Consider the following 20,505-nt stretch of genomic DNA (forward strand, 5'->3'; position numbering starts at 1 on the left):
GGGTTTCGGTTATACAGGGGTTCAGTTACAAGGGGGTTCAGTTGCAAGGGGGTTGAGTTAAATGGGGATTGATTTCCACGAGAGTAGTGCTTTGTAGTGGTTTAGCTTGTCACAGTTTTAAAAGAGCTTTACGGGGATTGAGAGACTCAGTTGCCTAATTCCGTGTGATTTTTCTTTACTTGATGGTCATTAAAAACGAAATTTTTGTGCTAAATAAGTAGTTTTTGTATCTTTTAAAAGAGCTTTAAGGGGTTTGAGAGACTCAGTTGCCTGATTCCGTGTGGTTTTCCTTTACTTAGTGGACATTAAAAACGAAATTTTTGTGTTAAATAAGTAGTTTTTGTATCTTTTAAATGAGCTTTACAGGGTTTGAGAGACTCAGTTGCCTAATTCTGTGTGGTTTTACTTTACTTAGTTGTCATTAAAATCGAAATTTTTGTGTTATATAAGTAGTTTTTGTATCTTTTAAAAGAGCTTTAAGGGGTTTGAGAGACTCAGTTGCATGATTCCGTGTGGTTTCTCTTTACTTGGTGGTCATTAAAAACGAAATTTTTGTGTTAAATAAGTAGTTTTTGTATCTTTTAAAAGAGCTTTAAGGGGTTTGAGAGACTCAGTTGCCTGATTCCGTGTGGTGGTTATACAGGGGTTGAGTTACAAGGGGGTTGAGTTGCACGGGTGTTGAGTTAATTGGGGTTGGAGTTCCACGAGAGTACGAGAAAATGACTGAAAAGTGTTTTGAGGGAGATGGGTTGCATGGAGGGTTGAGTTGCATGAGAGTTCAGTTAAAGGGGGTACAGTTACACGGAGGTTTCGGTTATACAGGGGTTCAGTTACCAGTGGGTACAGTGGCCCGGGGGTTGAGTTAAATGGGGAGTGAGTTCCACGAGAGTAGTGCTTTGTCGTGGTTTAGCTTGTCACAGTTTTAAAAGAGCTTTACGGGGATTGAGAGACTCAGTTGCCTAATTCCGTGTGATTTTTCTTTACTTAGTGGTCATTAAAAACGAAATTTTTGTGTTAAATCAGTAGTTTTTGTATCTTTTAAATGAGCTTTAAGGGGTTTGAGAGACTCAGTTGCCTAATTCCGTGTGGTTTTTCTTTAATTAGTGTTCATTAAAAAAGAAATTTTTGTGTTAAATAAGTAGTTTTTGTATCTTTTAAAAGAGCTTTAAGGGGTTTGAGAGACTCAGTTGCCTGATTCCGTGTGGTTTTTATTTACTTGGTGCTAATTAAAAAAGAAATTGTTGTGTTAAATCAGTAGTTTTTGTATCTTTTAAAAGAGCTTTACGGGGTTTGAGAGACTCAGTTGCCTGATTCCGTGTGGTTTTTCTTTACTTGGTGGTCATTAAAAAAGAAATTTTTTTGTTAAATAATTAGTTTTTGTATCTTTTAAAAGAGCTTTAAGGGGTTTGAGAGATTCAGTTGCCTGATTCCGTGTAGTTTTTCTTTACTTGGTGGTCATTTGTTGTATCTTTTAAAAGAGCTTTACAGGATTTGAGAGACTCAGTTGCCTAATTCCGTGTGGTTTTTCTTTACTTGGTGGTCATTAAAAACGATATTTTTTTGTTAAATAAGTAGTTTTTGTATCTTTTAAAAGGGCTTTATGGGGATTGAGAGACTCAGTTGCCGGATTCCGTGTGATTTTTCTTTACTTGGTGGTCAATAAAAACTAAATTTTTGTGTTTAATAATTAGTTTTTGTATCTTTTAAAAGAGCTTTACTGGGATTGAGAGACTCTGTTGCCTGATTCCGGGTGGTTTTTCTTTAATTGGTGGTAATTAAAAAAGAAAATTTTTTGTTAAATAAGTAGTTTTTGTATATTTTAAAAGATCTTTAAGGGGATTGAGAGACTCAGTTGCCGGATTCCGTGTGGTTTTTATTCTTTTCAGTAAAGACACTCGATATCCTAAAAGTGTTTAATTAAACTTTTTTAAAACTTCGAAATTTTTCAACTTTATTAATTTTTTTCTTTTTGTACATAACTTAAAATGTCAAAATATGCTTACAGTTCTAACAATTGCGCTCTGTGATTGGTCAGAAACACGATGTGACTTTCCCACTGGTTATATATGGCAAGTTATTCACACTACTTAATCGATTCCATGCATTAAATCAGTATTTCTTGCTCAGTGGAAAAATAAACACAATAGTCATATCTTTGAAAAAAAAAAATGAAGATTGAACTTTTTAATAAATCGTGTTTACATAACAAGGTTATTGTAGCTTTGAATGCTGACAAAGAGAAGTATTTAAACTTTGAAACAAGTATAGGCGGTAGCACTATTGGAAATGTATGCATGCATTGTCATGACAGTAAGGAATTAAATTTCTTTGGAATACCGAAAAAATTCAACTCTTATGTTGGTGGTTATGCGAGATTGAGATCTCCAGAGATGATTGCACTCAAAGAGAATGCCAACATAAAAATAATCATTGATGATAGAGGACAACTCCTTGCTACTGTTGCGGGTAACACATTACCTACTGATACATCCAGTCGTCACCTTTCGGGTATTAGCATTCAACGGAAGATCAATAAAAGAAAGGCCTACTCTTCTTCTAATATCGTAAACCATATCTTGTCTACGTGCCGAAACTGTTACCTGTGTAAAAATAATGTGATAATAGACAGTGAAATTGCCAGAAAAATAAAAAGGGCATTGTCAGAAAATATCACGATGGAATATAAAGATGAATCGATGAAAAACAAAGCACCAGCAAACGTTACTGCCATTGATTAAACAGTCATTGAACCAAATAATACCAAAGACGAAAAGCATATTGAGCCTGTTGATGAGAAACCAGTAAAAATTGTGTATGACTCAAAATGGAATAATGATTATTCTACTGATTACGAACTAAGAGAAGACAATAGCTATAATATCAAGATAGAACATGGTGAACTATTTTATGGAACAGATTCAAAATGTCCAAAGTTAATCATTGATATTAATAATGTATCGTAATATATTTTTTGTATTAATATTCTACATAGCATTATTTCATTAAAAATATATTATGCATTACATTGTTTTGTGTTCATTATTTTTAGAATAAGCTAGCATATTAAACGTTTAGAATGTCTAATAAAACGTTGGAGATGTAAGAAAAGGAATTTTCATACATCTATTGTCAGACACATGGGGACAAATTCTTTCTTGAATTTGCCTCCTGGATAAATAAAAAAAGACATTTCATTCAAGAAATTATGACGAAACTCTAAGTAAGCAACAAACTCTTTCTTGAAATTACCTCATGGATACACAATGCAGAAATTTCATTTAAGGAATTATCAAAAATTGTAAATAAGTAGCAAATTCTTTCAAAAATATTTTAATACGTTTAAGCAATAAATATCTTTAAGCTTAACCCGTCTTTATTCTTTAGAATAGTTTTATTCATTTCATTAAATTATGAAGAAATTGTAAGTAAGTAACAATAGCTTTCTTGAATTCGCTTCCTGGACACAATACAGATATTTAATTCAAGAAATCATAATAATATCGCAAGTAAGTAATAAAGTCTTTATTGTTTTCACCTATTGGATACACAATGCTGAAATTTCATTCAAGAAATTATGAAGGAATTGTAAATAGGTAACACACTCATGTTACCTCATGGATACACAATGCAGAAATTTCATTTAAGAAATTATCAAAAATTTTAAGTAAGTAGCAAATTCTTTCTTGAATTCGCCTCCTGGGTAAATGAAAAAGACAGTTCATAAAAGAAATTATGAAAAAATTGTAAGTAAGTAGCAAATTCTTTCTTGAATTCAACTGCTGGATAAACAAAAAAGACATTTCTTTCGAGAAATTATGACGAAATTCCAAGTAAGTAACAAACTCTTTATTGTTTTCATGACTTAGATACACGATGTAGAAATTTAATTCAAGAAATTATGAAAAAATTCTCAGTAAGTAACAATTTCTTTCTTGAAGTCAACTCTTGGATACACAATGCAGAAACTTCATTCAAGAAATTATGAAAAAAAAACAATTCCTTTCTTGAAGTCAACTCTTGGATACACAATACGGAAATTTCATTCAAGAAATTATGAAAATATTTGTAAGTAAGTAACAAACTCTTTTTGTTTTCATCTCTTGGATATACAGTACAGATACTTCATTCAAGAAATTATGAAAAAATCGCAAGTAAGTAACTTTTTTTTCTCTTTATCAAAAACAAATTTCACTTATCTACAAGATTTATAAAATTAATTAAAGATATTAGGAAAAAATAATCATTAATCATCATTTTCTTTCTTGAAGTCAACTAATTTATAAAAAATATGGAAATTTCATTAAAGAATTTCTTGACATAGATACACGATGTAGAAATTTGATTCAAAAAATTATGAAAAAATTCTAAATAAGAAGATATGTCTTTCCTGAACTCATCTCTTGAATACACACTGTGGAAATTTCGTTCAAGAAATTATGAAAATATATGTATGTAAGTAACAAACTCTATATTGATTTCACCTCTTGGATATACAGTACAGATACTTCATTCAAGAAGTTATGAAAAATCGCAAGTAAGTAACTTTTTTTTCTCTTTATCACAAACAATTTTCACTTAGCTAAATGATTTAGAAATTTAATTAAAGAAATTATTGAAAAATTCTCAGTAAGTAAAAATTTCTTTCTTGAAGTCAACTCTTGGATACGTAATACGGAAATTTCATTAAAGAAATTATTAAAAAATTGTAACTAAGTATCAAATTCTTTCTTGAATTTAACTGTGGGACAAACAAAAAATACATTTCTTTCAAGAAATTATGACAAAAGTCTAAGTAAGTAAAAAACTCTTTATTGTTTTCACGAGTTAGATATACGACGTAGAAATTAAATTAAAGAAATTATGAAAAAATTCTCAGTCTAAGTAGCAAATTATTTCTTGAATTCACCTGTTGGATAAACAAAAAAACATTTCGTTCAAGAAATTATGACAAAATTCTAATTAATTAACAAACTTAATTGTTTTCACGAGTTAGATATACGACGTAGAAATTAAATTAAAGAAATTATGAAAAAATTCTCAGTCTAAGTAGCAAATTCTTTCTTGAATTCACCTATTGGATAAAACAAAAAAATCAAAAAAGACATTTCGTTCAAGAAATTATAACAAAATTCTAAGTAAGTAAAAAACTTTATTGTTTTCACGAGTTAGATATACGATGTAGAAATTAAATTCATGAAATTATGAAAAAATTCTCAGTAAGTAACCATTTCTTTCATGAAGTCAACTCTTGGATACACAATACGGAAATTTCATTCAAGAAATTATTAAAATATTTGTAAGTAAGTAACAAACTCTTTATTAATTTCACCTCTTGGATATACAGTACAGATACTTCATTCAAGAAATTATGAAAAAATCGCAAGTAAGTAGCTTTTTTTTCTCTTTATCACAAACAATTTTCACTTAGCTACGCGATGTATAAATATAATTCAAGAAATTATGAAAAAATTCTCTGTAAGTAACAATTTCTTTCTAGAAGTCAACTCCTGGATACACACAATACAGACAGTTCATTCAAGAAATTATAAAAAATATATTTAAGTAAGCAACAAGCTCTTTATTGATTTCACCTCTTGAATATAAAGTAAAGATACTTCATTCAAGAAAATTGATTATACACGTGTTGAAACTACATGCTATTTGTATGCCTTTCCTTGGCACCTTTCCAAACGAGCGGGGGTTCCCCACTGGGTCCTACACATTGCAAAAAAGTGAGCAGTACGAAAACTCCACGTTTTCAACCAGACTGGTTTTTTAGGGACCAATCAGGAGAGATATGCAAAGTCGTCATAGCTTTATTTCATTTTTTTAAGGTTCATTTAGACGAGGTGACGTGCCCCCACGACACCTGGACAAAATGAACCTTAAAAAAATGAAATAAAGCTATGTCGACTTTGCATATCTCTCTGATTGGTCCCTAAAAACCAGTCTGGTTGAAAACGTGGAGTTTTCGTACTGCTCACTTTTTGCAATGTGTAGGAACCAGTGGGAAATCCCCGCTCGTTTGGAAAGGTGCCAAGAAAGGCATACAAATAGCATGTAGTTTCAAAACGTGTTTAATCACGTTTCTTGAATGAAGTATCTGTACTGTATATTCAAGAGGTGAAATCAATAAAGAGCTTGTTACTTACTTACAAATATTTTTTATAATTTCTTTAATGAAATTTCAGTATTGTGTGTATCAAAGAGTTGACTTCAAGAAAGAAATTGTTACTTACTGAGAATTTTTTCATAATTTCTTGAATTAAATTTCTACATAGCGTAGCTAAGTGAAAATTGTTTGTGATAAAGAGAAAAAAGCTACTTACTTGCGATTTTTTCATAATTTCTTGAATGAAGTATCTGTACTGTATATCCAAGAGGTGAAATTAATAAAGAGTTTGTTACTTACTTACAAATGTTTTCATAATTTTTTGAATGAAATTTCCGTATTGTGTATCCAAGAGTTAACTTCAAGAAAGAAATGGTTACTTACTGAGAATTTTTTCATAATTTCATGAATTTAATTTCTAAATCGTATATCTAACTCGTGAAAACAATAAAGTTTGTTACTTACTTAGAATTTTTTCATAATTTCTTGAACGAAATGTCTTTTTTGTTTTTTTTTGTTTATCCAACAGGGGAATTCAAGAAGGAATTTGCTACTTAGACTGAGAATTTTTTTATAATTTCTTGAATTTAATTTCTAAGTCGTATATCTAACTCGTGAAAACAATATAGTTTGTTACTTACTTAGAATTTTGTCATAATTTCTTGAACGAAATGTTTTTTTGTTTATCCAACAGGTGAATTCAAGAAAGAATTTGCTACTTAGACTGAGAATTTTTTCATAATTTCTTGAATTTAATTTCTACGTCGTATATCTAACTCGTGAAAACAACGAAGTTTGTTACTTACTTAGAATTTTATCATAATTTCTTGAACGAAATGTCTATTTTGTTTGTCCAACAGATAAATTCAAAAAAGAATCTTCTACTTAGTTACAATTTTTTCATAATTTCTTGAATGAAATTTCCGTATTGCATATCCAAGAGTTGACTTCAAGAAAGAAATTGTTACTTACTGAGAATTTTTCAATAATTTCTTGAATTAGATTTCTACATCATTTAGCTAAGTGAAAATTGTTTGTGATAAAGAGAAAAAAAGTTACTTACTTGCGATTTTTTCATAATTCTTGAATGAAGTATCTGTACTGTATATCCAAGAGGTGAAATCAATAAAGAGTTTGTTACTTACTTACAAATATTTTCATAATTTCTTGAATGAAATTTCCATATTGTGTATCCAAGAGATGACTTCAAGAAAGAAATTGTTACTTACTGAGAATTTTTTCATAATTTCTTGAATCAAATTTCTACATCGTGTATCTAAGTCATGAAATTCTTGAGTGAAATTTCCATATTGTGTATCCATGAGTTGACTTCAAGAAAGAAATTGTTACTTACTGAGAATTTTTTCCCAATTTCTTGAATTAAATTTCTACATCGTGTACCTAAGTGAAAATTGTTTTTGATAAAGAGAAAAAAAGTTACTTACTTGCGGTTTTTTCATAATTTCTTGAATGAAGTATCTGTACTGTATATCCAAGAGGTGAAAACAAAAGAGTTTGTTACTTACACTTAAAAATATTTTCATAATTTTTCGAATGAAATTTCCGTATTGTGTATCCAAGAGTTGACTTCAAGAAAGAAATTGTTTGTTTTTTTCAATAATATCTTGAATAAAACTTCTGCAGTGTGTCTACAATAGATGACTTCACTAAATAAATTTCTTCTTACTTAGAATTTTTTCATAATTTCTTGAATTAAATTTCTACATCGTGTATGTAAGTCATGAAAACAATAAAGAGTTTGTTACTTACTTGGAATTTTGTCATAATTCCTAGAACGAAATGTCTTTTTGTTTATCCAACAGGTGATCTCAAGAAAGAATTTGCTTCTTACTTACAATTTTTTCATTATTTATTTTATGATCTGTCTTTTTTATTTACCCAGGAGGAGAATTCAAGAAAGAATTTGCTACTTACTTAAAATTTTTGATAATTTCTTAAACGAAATTTCTGCATTGTGTATCCATGAGGTAACAAGAGTGTGTTAACTATTTACAATTCCTTCATAATTTCTAGAATGAAATTTCAGTATTGCGCGTCCAATAGGTGAAAACAATAAAGACTTTATTACTTACTTGCGATTTAATTATGATTTCTTGAATTAAATATATGTATTGTGTCCATGAAGCGAATTCAAGAAAGCTATTGTTACTTACTTACAATTTCTTCATAATTTAATGAAATGAATAAAACTATTCTAAAGAATAAAGACGTGTTAAGCTTAAAGATATTTATTGCTTAAACGTATTAACATATTTTTGAAAGAATTTGCTACTTACTTACAATTTTTGATAATTTCTTAAATGAAATTTCTGCATTGTGTATCCATGAGGTAACTTCAAGAAAGAGTTTGTTGCTTACTTAGAGTTTCGTCATAAGTTTTTGAATGAAATGTCTTTTTTTATTTATCCAGGAGGCGAATTCAAGAAAGAATTTGTTCCCATGTGTCTGACAATAGATGTATGCAAATTCCTTTTCTTACATCTCCGACGTTTTATTAGACATTCTAAACGTTTGATATGCTAGCTTACTCTAAAAGTAATGAACACATAACAATGTAATGCATAATATATTTTTAATGAAATAATGCTATGTAGAATATTAATACAAAAAATATATTATGATACATTATTAATATCAATGATTAACTTTGGACATTTTGAATCTGTTCCATAAAATAGTTCACCATGTTCTCTCTTGATATTATAGCTATTGTCTTTTCTTAGTTCGTAATCAGTAGAATAATCATTATTCCATTTTGAGTCATACACAATTTTTACTGGTGTCTCATCAACAGGCTCAATATGCTTTTCGTCTATGGTATTATTTGGTTCATTGACTGTTTGATCAATGGCAGTAACGTTTGCTGGTGCTTTGTTTTTCATCGATTCATCTTTATATTCCATCGTGATATTTTCTGACAATGCCCTTTTTACTTTTCTGGCAATTTCACTGTCTATTATCACATTATTTTTACACAGGTAACAGTTTCGGCACGTAGACAAGATATGGTTTACGATATTAGTAGAAGAGTAGGCCTTTCTTTTATTGATCTTCCGTTGAATGCTAATACCCGAAAGGTGACGATTGGTTGTATCAGTAGGTAATCAGTTACCTGCAACAGCAGCAAGGAGTTGTCCTCTATCATCAATGATTATTTTTATGTTGGCATTCTCTTTGAGTGCAATCATCTCTGGAGATTTCAATCTCGCATAACCACCAACATAAGAGCTGAATTTTTTCGGTATTCCAAAGAAATTTAATTCCTTACTGTCATGACAATGCATGCATACATTTCCAATAGTGCTACCTCCTGTACTTGTTTCAAAGTTTAAATACTTCTCTTTGTCAGCATTCAATGCTACAATAACCTTGTTATGTAAACACACTTTATTAAAACGCTCCATCTTCACTTTTTTTTAAAGATATGACTTATGTGTTTATCGTTCCACTGCGTAAAAAATACTGATTTAATACATGCAATAGATTAGGTAGTGTCAATAACCGGTCATAGAATACCAGTGTGAAAGTCACATCGTTTCTCTGACCAATCACAGAGCGCAATTGTTAGAACTGTAAGAATATTTTGACATTTTAAGTTATGTACAAAAAGAAAAAAATAAATAAAGTTGAAAAATTTCGAAGTTTTAAAAAAGTTTGAATTAAATACTTTTAGGATATCGAGTGTATTTACTCAAAAGGCGAAAAATCACACGGAATCCGGCAACTGAGTCTCTCAATCCCCGTAAAGCTCTTTTAAAAGATAAAAAAACTACTTATGTAACAAAAAAATTTTGTTTTTAATGACCATCAAGTAAATAAAAAACACACGGAATCTGGCAACAGCGTCTCTCAATCCCCATAAAGCTCTTTTAAAAGATACAAAAACTACTTATTTAACACAAAAATTTCGTTTTTAATGACCACCAAGTAAAGAAAAACCACCCGGAATCCGGCAACTGAGTCTCTCAATCCCCGTAAAGCTCTTTTAAAAGATACAAAAACTACTTATTTATCACAAAAATTTCGTTTTTAATGACCACCAAGTAAAGAAAAACCACACGGAATTAGGCAACTGAGTCTCTCAAACCCTGTAAAGCTCTTTTAAAAGATACAACAAATGACCACCAAGTAAAGAAAAAACTAAACGGAATCAGGCAACTGAGTCTCTCAAACCCCTTAAAGCTCTTTTAAAAGATACAAAAACTACTTATTTAACACAAAAATTTCATTTTTAATGACCACCAAGTAAAGAAAAACCACACGGAATCCGTCACCTGAGTCTCTCAAACCCCTTAAAGATATATGAAAATATACAAAAACTAAATATTTAAACACAAACATTTTATTTTTATTGAACACAAATTAAACAAAAATTAGTAGGAAAACGGCCACAGAGTCTCTAAATCCCCGTAGATCTCTTTTAATATATACAAAATATACTTATTTAACACACAAACTTCGTTTTTAATGAGCACCTAGTAAAGAAAAACCACACGGAATCAGGCAACTGAGTCTCTCAAACCCCGTAAAGCTCTTTTAAAAGATACAAAAACTACTTATTTAACACAAAAAATTTCGTTTTTAATAACCACCAAGTAAAGGAAAAACACACGGAATCAGGCAACTGAGTCTCTCAATCCCCTTAAAGCTCTTTTAAAACTGACACAAGCTAAACCATGACAAAAGGACTACTCTCGTGGACCTCAATCCCCATTTAACTCGACCCCCGTGCCACTGACCCCCCTTGTAACTGAACCCCTGTATAACCAAAACCCCCGTGTAACTGTACCCCCTTTACCTGAACTCTCTTGCTACTCAACCCTCCATGCAACCCATCTCCCTCCAAACACTATACAGTCATTTTCTCGTACTCTCGTGGAACTCAATCCCCATTTAACTCAACCCCCGTGCAACTGAACCCCCTTGTAACTGAACCCCTGTATAACCACCACACGGAATCAGGCAACTGAGTCTCTCAAACTCCTTAAAGCTCTTTTAAAAGATACAAAAACTACTTATTTAACACAAAAATTTCGTTTTTAATGACCACTAAGTAAAGAGAAACCACACGGAATCATGCAACTGAGTCTCTCAAACCCCTTAAAGCTCTTTTAAAAGATACAAAAACTACTGATTTAACATAAAAATTTCGTTTTTAATGACCACCAGGTAAAGGAAAACTACACGGAATTAGTCAACTGATTCTATAAAAACCTTTATATATCTTTTAAAATATACAAAAACTACTTATTTAACACAAAAATTTAGTTTTTAATGACCACCAAGTAAAGAAAAACCACACGGAATTAGGCAACTGAGTCTCTCAATCCCATTACAGCACATTTAAAAGATACAAAAACTACTTATTTAACACAAAAATTTCGTTTTTAATGACCATCAAGTAAAGAAAAATCACACGGAATTAGGCAACTGAGTCTCTCAATCCCCGTAAAGCTCTTTTAAAACCGTGACAAGCTAAACCACGACAAAGCACTACTCTCGTGGAACTCAATCTCTATTTAAATCAACCCCCGTGCAACTGAACCCCCTTGTAACTGAACCCCTGTATAACCGAAACCCCCGTGTAACTGTACCCCCTTTAACTAAACTCTCATGCAACTCAACCCTCCATGCAACCCATCTCCCTAAAACACTTTTCAGTCATTTTCTCGTACTCTCGTGGAACTCAATCCCCATTTAACTCAACCCCCGTGCAACTGAACCCCCTTGTAACTGAACCCCTGTATAACCGAAACCCCCGTGTAACTGTCCCCCCTTTAACTGAACTCTCATGCAACTCAACCCTCCATGCACCCCATCTCCCTCAAAACATTTTTCAGTCATTTTCTCGTTAAATTGACAATACGCTCCAAAACATCACTTGTGTATTATACAGTACATAATCATGGCATCTCCTCCAATTCACAAATCCCATTACCCCTTTTTTTTGCAAAGGTTAATCAAACATCTCCGATTGTAAATGCATTAAAAAATTTTCTACTCACTAATTACCCCTTTTTTGCAAATGCTAAACAAGAAAAAAAACTGTTTGCTTTTCAGAAACTTGTCCGTTAAAACTCGAAACAAGATGCGCTGGTTTTATAATACAGGTTTAATTAATTGCGTAAATCTCTTGGCAAAGAGTGTAATGACCTGTAGAATAGAATACCTACCAGAAAGCAAATTACATGGAAATTGCTATACGTCTCGTAGAAATGTTTTCCTATATGTCTCGTAGAATTCAAAAGATACACCCTACTGGTGTCAGAATCTTCGTTTGAAAAGAGACTAGGAAAAAAATCACATAGAATTGATGAACTCTCGGAAGAATATAAGAAACTATGGAAACAATCACAATCTACTTGAAACCTGAGGGCGGAGACGCAGGGCTGCCATCCCTAGTGATTTATCACTATTTCTAGTGATTTTTTTTTCTGCCGTACGTGTGATCAATTCGAACATTTTCAAAAGGGAAGAAATCTGACGCGTTACTCAGAAATGCCTTTTTTTCAATCCGTTATTCAGATTGCGGAAGAATGCCTCTCTGTATGTGAAAAAAAAATGATATTTCTAGTGAGGCTTTTTCACCCTTAAATATGCAGATTACAAAAAAATAATTTATAATTCAGTTTGCATATGGTTAAATACAGTATAATAGAAAAACAATATCTATAAGTTGTCCGACCGGAAACCACCTCCAGGATCCGTGCTTCTTCTGCCTTCGATTTTTTTGTGATTTCCTGATTCCGGAAAATCAAATTTTTATTTCGCGGAAACTTCGAGAAAGTCGGGGGATAGAAGAAGTACTGATTCTGAAGGTGAATTCTGCTTAGACAATCTATAGATATTACTTATCCATGATACTGTATTGAATTCTATGCAAATTGAATTGAACCTTTCCCCCCAAAATTTTTGGGGCTTCCAGGTTCCAAAGAACCCTTTTCTTCCCCCCCCCCCCCCAAGAAAAGAATGAGGGGATAGTGGAAATACTGTTCAGAATGGTTATTTCAATTTCAGCGCTTTACTTATCACTCATTCTTTCTGCAGAAGGTGGAGTTGAACTTAATAGTACTCCCCTCGTGTATTCATGTTTTGGGCCAACCACGGAGTGACTGTACTGTACTATTTTCCTTTAAAACCCTTTAATCTTTAATATACTCTAGTGGCAGAGAGAATTACTTCCTTGGAAACCTTTGTTGATGAACATGCAACAGAAATTAAAGATATCGACGTTGTCAAGGTCTCGTTCATTAATATTTTACCTGATTCTTCTAGAGAGAATCCTAAACACTAAAAAACACAGTTTATAGAATTAGTTTATAGATAATTCTATAAACTGTGCTAAAAAGTAAGCAAATTGCAAGACAAATAAGAAAGCAACTGCAAGGACTACGTTCAAGTGATTATTTAAAATAATTATTGCTGAACCCGATAAAGGAAACTCATAGGGAGTAAGAGTAGGCAAGTGGAGGGATTACAAAAAAAAACACATTTAAAACGCATCAAAAATTTGGTTATATGTATTTTTGTTACGTTTTTTGTTTTGAGTCGGACACACATTTCGGGGTGGGGGGTGTTGGTGTGGGTGGTTCCAAACCCCCTACCTCCTCCCCCTCCCCGGATATGACCATGACAACTAGAAAAGAAAATAATTCGAAATGGTAAATCCAGGTGATTGGGTGTCACGCATGTCCGCACGGTTAATTAATTTTGGAAAGCGCAAAATATTCTTCCAGAGGGGGAGGGAGGACAAAAATTCCTTAAATGAGTAAATTATACAAGTAATAAAAGTTCTGATATTTCTTAGGGAGGAATGGGCTAGAAGGGTCCTCCCCCCTGTCTACATACTTGATCCAGCCTTATATAAGAAGCGGATATGTTTACTGTATTCCAAGGTTTTATTTTTAACTAAATCGTTTTGGAAGAGTTACCGTAAAAAAGCCAGACTCTCGCTAGTTTTTGCTATTTATTCCATCGAATCCAGGTTAACGGCAAAATCTAACCATAAAAAGTTAGTGGAATCCGGCCTCTTTTCTTGTTTCTGTCTATGATTCTAGCTAACAATGCCCCCCTTCTTTTCTTCAAATGAATGGGATTCTCACACGAGAATGGAAGTTCGCATTTCGAAAATTGGGAATTATACATAAAGAGAGGCATCGAGATATTTTCATTATTATTTATTTCTAACCCACCCTGTACAGAGGTACAATACGTGGAGTATCACGAAGAAAAACACATAAAAATGCAACGGAAATCAATGTAGAAATCAAAGAAAACTAGTTGCAGAGTAACATATAAAAAAAAACTAAAACAAAAGAGAAATAACATAAAAGGAGGGGAAAAAGAAGAAGAGAAAATAAAACTCACAACTTGTAGAATCTAACAAGCAGTAACATACAGATATATGGACACAAGCTGTCATTATTGTTATGATTATTTATTTTTACTCACTCTTTACAATGATAAAAAATATGGAGTGACCAAAGAGAGAAAAACAAACAAACAAATTAAGGAAAAATAACTTACTACTTAAAAAACCTGATAAGGTGATGGTGCGGAGAAAAACGGATACAAGCGGTATTTGAAAGTTTTCTGTGTAGAGCTTCCAGTTTTACAGTAACATAAGGAATAAGAAATTTTTTAATAATTACGCTGTTTTTAGGCCAAGGTGGAAGAAACAACAAAAATTTACAAAATCTAAAATAATTTATCCGGATTCTTTTTAACTGATTTTTCTTAATGAGGGGAAAAATTCCAGAACCAAAAAGAATTACCACATATGCATCAGCAATTTTCGCAAGGTCTATCCTGGAAAAATGTAGGGAATATTTTCTTTAATATAGAAGTCTCAATTACGTTGGATAATTACAGCCCCCTTAATTATAGCGGGATTTTTCATAATTGATGCTTTTGGACAAAAAAAATATAATTTTTAAAACAACTGGAAAACTACAGCTCAAGAGCTTGGGCACAAACTCCAAAACGAGGGACACAAGTCTGTTCAGAAAATCATTACCGTCAAATAAAAAAAAGAGACAAATTGCCTAGTGCTATTTTAGGTAAAGATAAAGTTTAATATTTTGTTCAAAATCGAATGCAAGATATCGGGCTCGAATATCTATTTCTGGTGGACTATATCTCAGGCTTGGAATACGTCGGGATAAAAAACAATTTTTTTTTCTGAATTTTGAAAATTAATAAAGTCCATAAAACATTATGAAACCGAGGTATGAAGATCTTAACGCATACGAAACCTAACATAGAGCATGTCAAGCTTTCTAATTTCGCTACTTACCTATCCCTACATATCTAAACCTTTATTTTCCTTTGTCAAAGTTCTTATACCCTAACAAGCTTTGAAAGCATTAATGGAAAAAGGAAAGCCTCTGTTTTTTAATACTCCTGCGAAATCCCAGAAACTGATGTATACCTATTGTTTCTGGTTTGATTACACTGGGACCTTAGAAAGAATTATCTTTGTTATGTAGATGGAAAATTATGTTCGAAATTAAAGAACTGTCTACTAATATATTTTTGTGTAGAAAATGCTGGTTATAAATAAACTTTGATGAAGTGGGTATACCTTCAAGAATAAACTGTAAAAAGAGGAAAAACATTAGAATACATGGTTCTGAAATAATATAGCAAATAATAAATAAATTATAATAAATAAATAACAGAAACGGTGTTTTCATGCGCTCTTGTACCAATGCACCCCTACTTCTCAACCATAATTTTCCATTCTTTAAATAGCTTTTTTTGTAAAGTTACCGTACTTTTTATCGTTCCAATGGTCACGTTTACCTATTTATGAAATAGAGTAGCTCCAAAAATAAAACTGGATGCAGCTTTAATAAGGATATTATATTGATGCTTAAATGAATAAGCTCTTCTTTTAATTGACTTACTTCTTCCATTGAACAAATAAATTTTTTATTTTTTATTTTTCCTGATTAAAACAAAATCAGAGCATGAGTATAAGTGCTAAAAAATACACATTTTAGAATAAAAGACAACTTAAAAATAATAGTACAAACAATCGATAATTTTTCTCATATAACAGGACACGTGAGTAGGAAGATGCAGGTATGATAGGAGTGTGAGTCGGAAACCTAGATCTCGTACAAAATCTGAAAAACTAGTCAAACTATTTTAAGATTGCACTTTCTGGTTATATAATGGTCATCAAAGGTTTTTTTCTATTGTTAATTCCTTTGCCAGTCCCAATGAACTGGTTGCTTCTAGGATCAAAATCCTGCAATGACGTCAATTCACTAAAACGTAAAGGGTGGGGGGGGGGGAAATATAAGTCTAGAGGGATTGCTTTTAAATTTTTCAACGAAAATACAAAAAAATACCATTTGTCAATGAGAAAACAAAAAGGCTCTTTTCAAAATTCCCCCCCCCACCCCCTCCAATTACCGCCACTGGAATCCTAACCTGGTCTCTTACCTTTGTACAATTTTCGGCAAGTGGTTCAATATCATCATTTGTGATGTTCAAAGCTCTAAGAAAACCTGTCTCTTCGTATCCAGGCGAAAAGGGCATCGAAATATTTGGAAACTAGAAAAGTAAATGAACATTCATCAAAAAGAAATTCCAGGAAGCCCACAAAAAGTGGCTTCTGAGCTCTATAAAAAGTTTAAAACTAGGCTTGGAGAATTTTCTGTCGGTTGCTGTGTGAGCATTAGCTCCAAATAAAAAAATTAAACTTTTCCCGCCTGAAACTAGTTTTAAAAATTATCTGAGAATATGAGCGTATCTTGAAAGCTTGCCTGTAAGGAGCCTTGAGTGTTAGCGTTATAGGTCCGCTATTTTTTTCTAATATTAAAGTAAGTTATTAACGAGACAGAATATTTGAGTTGAGCTTAAACCGATCTAAAACAATTCTTTAGCTTCTTCCTCAACCATACCCTAAGTACGCGTGTTACATATCAACGTAAAAAGTGACCAAAGTTTTTTTTTTGTAAAAAAAACTGACCAAAGCAAAATTCTTTTGCAGATACTTTTTACCTTTGCAATTTTCAAATAGATTCATATATATCGGTGCAACTGTAGATACAGCTAATAAATGCAATTTTCTATGTTTCCTTGTTTTCCTAAAATCATTTTGCAAAAACCCTCAACTGATGGTCAGAATTTTCTGGTTCACCCAAATTCTAAAACACATTTTTTTTGTCCGTGTTCACCATCTGAATTGGGAGTAAGTAATATGGGGAATTTGGGAGAGAGCTGACGGAAGGGGAAATCGAGGATTCAATATAAAACTATCCAGACTGACTTTTTGGAAGATAGCCAACATATCAGAGGCAGCGATTTAGTATTGCCTGTTGTAAAGAGCCACAAGCCTTCACTATATTAAATAAAAAACAAGTTTTTTAACTGAAAGTAAAGAGCGACATTAAAACTTAAAACGAACAGAAATTATTCCGTATATGGAAGGGGCTGTCCCCTCCTCAACGCCTCGCTCTTTGCGCTAAAGTTTTTTTTATTGTTTTAAAAAATAGAGTTGTGAGAAAGAGTCAAACTTTAGCGTAAAGAGCCAGGCGTTGAGGAGGCGACTTACTTTCTGTTAATAAAACTTTTTTTTTTATTTAATTTCTTTAATTTCTTTATTTAATTTCTAAGCCCCTGAATCACAAAGGCCGGTTAATTAGAATAGATAGCTCTTTTGAAGGTACTAAAAAAAGCTTTAGCGAAAAGAGCGACTCACTGAACAGGGAATGAACCCCCTACTTTACTTAATAATTCATTTTCGTTTTAAGTTTTAATATTACTCCTTACTGTCAGGTGAAAAAGCTTGTTTTTTTATTTAATTTCTGATTGTTTTTTAAATAATGCTGGGAAATCTGGGGCTCCCTTCTTAGAAATGTTCCTTCCCTCAAGGAACCATCCTCCATGGAAAGACCCTGCCCTGTAACCCCCTCCTCCGAGCCCCCCTCCCCCCACCAGAAAAAAATCCCTCCTGAAACGTCTGTATACTTCCCATTAACCAATACCATATGTAAGCAATGGACAAAGTTCATAACTTGCAGCCCTTCCCCCGGGAACTTTGGGGGATTAAGTCATCCTCAAAGACAAATTTATTAGATTTTCAGCTATGCTGATCAAAATGGCTATTTAAAAATTTTGATTAGGTGACTCTGGGAAAAAATGAGCGTGAGAGGGGGCCAAGTTGCCCTCCAATATTTTGGTCACTTAAAAAGGGTACTAGAATTTTAAATATCCATTCGAATGAGAACTCTCACGATGTTCTAGGGCTACTGGATCGATACTATCACCCCTGGGAAAAAAACACAAAAAAACAACAACAAACAAACACACATCCGTGATCTTTCTTCTGGCAAAACATACAAAATTCCACATTTTTACAAATAGGAGCTTGAAACTTCCATGGTAGGGTTCTCTTATACGCTGAATCTGATGGTGTGATTTTTATTAAAATGCTATGACTTTTAGGGGTTGTTTTCCCCCTTCTTCAAAAATAAGGCAAAAATTCTCAGGCACGTAACTTTTGATGGGTAAAACTAAATTTAATGAAGTTTATATATTTGAAATCAGCATAAAAATTTGATTGTATTGTTGTATCTATCGGTATAAAAACTCCGGTTTTTACAGTTTCGGTTACTATTGAGCCGGGTCGCTCCTTACTTACAGTTCGTTACCACGAACTGTTTGAAATATACAAAATTCCACATTTTATCAGATAGGAGCTTGATAACCCTACAGTATGGTTTTCTGATACGCTGAATCTGATGGTGTGATTTTCATTAAGATTCTTTGACTTTTAGTGGATGTTTCCCCTTTTTCAAAAAATAAGGCAAATTTTCTCAGGCTCGTCACTTTTGATGGGTAGGACTAAATTTAATGAAACTTATATATTTAAGATCAGCATAAAAAATCAATTTTTTCGATGTATCTATTGGTATAAAATTTAGTTTTTTAGAGTTTCGGTTACTATTGAGCCAGGTCGCTCCTTACTTACAGTTCGTTACCAAGAACTGTTTTATTGTCTGTTCTTTTTTCCCAGAGCCACTTTATATGGAACAAATGGTCGTAAAAAACTATAGGGATATTCCATCGAAAGAAAATTGAAAGTTTTAGTGCCTTTTTTAAGACACAAAAGTTATCGGGGGCAACCAGACCTCTTCCCACATCCTTTTTATCTCCTCCCCCCCCCCAAAGACATCCCTAAAAACTGTTAAGACCTAGCATTTACGAAGAAACACTAAGAAAAACTTAACTTTCTAGCTGTAGATAGCACGCTGATACGATGGTGCTAGTAAAAAGCAGCCGGTAATAGGCAAATCACTTTATTTATGTTACTGTGCGCGAAAAAAGAACGAAAAGAATCAGAAAACAAAATAATGGCGATTCTCGATAACTTGGAGAGCAGAAGCTGTTTTACACCTGACAGTCTGGGGGGGGGGGCAAAGTGTATCCAAGGGTGAATGTGCAGCATTTATATTGGAGGGGGGGGCAAGAGGGGTCCATATACGGATAGTCAAATGGCATGTGATTTATAATAATTTTTTCTCCACATCATTGGAGGAGTGCAACTGCCTCCCTTGCCCCCCCCCCGAGAAAAAACTCCACTGAGTGTATCACAGGGTCATTCAAATATAAAATAAAAGGAATATAATGCTATATTTCAGAAAAACTGGGGAAACAGCCCCCCCCCCCCAGCCCAGGCCTAGAACCGCCACTGCTAGGGAGCTAAATTTTTCATCGGAAGTATTCTAAGAATTATTGACAATTTTTTGAAAATTGAAAGTGTAAACACTGCCAAAAGCTTTTTTTGCATTAATGGAAGATATACCAGCTCAGCCAGACTCTACTCAAAAATAAGCTTCCAATTTCATTTTTGACTCGAAATGCAGATACAAATATCTAGCCCTGTCTCAGGGAAATGAATTACCTTCGCACTCAGTTTATTAAATCTCTGAATCTACAGAGATACACAACATGAATCCATGCAAAATAAATTGTTGGCAATACATATCCTTTCCCTTTGTGCGTTCAATTAAATTTAGAGAACTAATCTGTAGAATAGGGCTAGACACTTGCTATTTGATTTCTCCTGGGATAACCTTTTCCATGGCACTGTGAAGCCAATTCATAATGCTTAAGTGACAACAGTTTCTGAAATTAAATGGTATTTACTTAGACTTACAGTCAGCAATTGAACAATAATGGTTTTTGTTTCCAAACTTGCTATACCGTGAACAATTTTAGCTTAGTATAAACTCTCCAATATACAAAAACATTATAAAAAAAAATACTTTTTAAACTTTGTTTAAACATTTACATGATATACTTTTGTGAAGAATAAAACGAAATATAAAAATATTTATGAAGCTTTCAACGGAGTA

At 32.7% G+C, this 20,505-nt stretch overlaps 1 protein-coding gene across 2 annotated transcripts in view; it reads right to left on the minus strand.

The window, feature by feature from the left end:
* Positions 1-20,505, minus strand: part of LOC148956240 (galactosylgalactosylxylosylprotein 3-beta-glucuronosyltransferase P-like) — a 171,083-nt gene that overhangs the window by 10,454 nt on the left and 140,124 nt on the right. For both annotated transcript variants that reach the window (XM_089094683.1, XM_089094675.1), the window contains one exon: positions 16,586-16,696. In XM_089094683.1, the coding sequence (XP_088950809.1) occupies positions 16,586-16,696 (111 nt within the window). The remainder of the gene's footprint in view (positions 1-16,585; positions 16,697-20,505) is intronic.

Source organism: Artemia sp. Qi Xiang Cuo, chromosome 1 (assembly GCF_049724085.1).
Source record: "Artemia sp. Qi Xiang Cuo chromosome 1, ASM4972408v1, whole genome shotgun sequence".
Taxonomy (NCBI): domain Eukaryota; kingdom Metazoa; phylum Arthropoda; class Branchiopoda; order Anostraca; family Artemiidae; genus Artemia; species Artemia sp. Qi Xiang Cuo.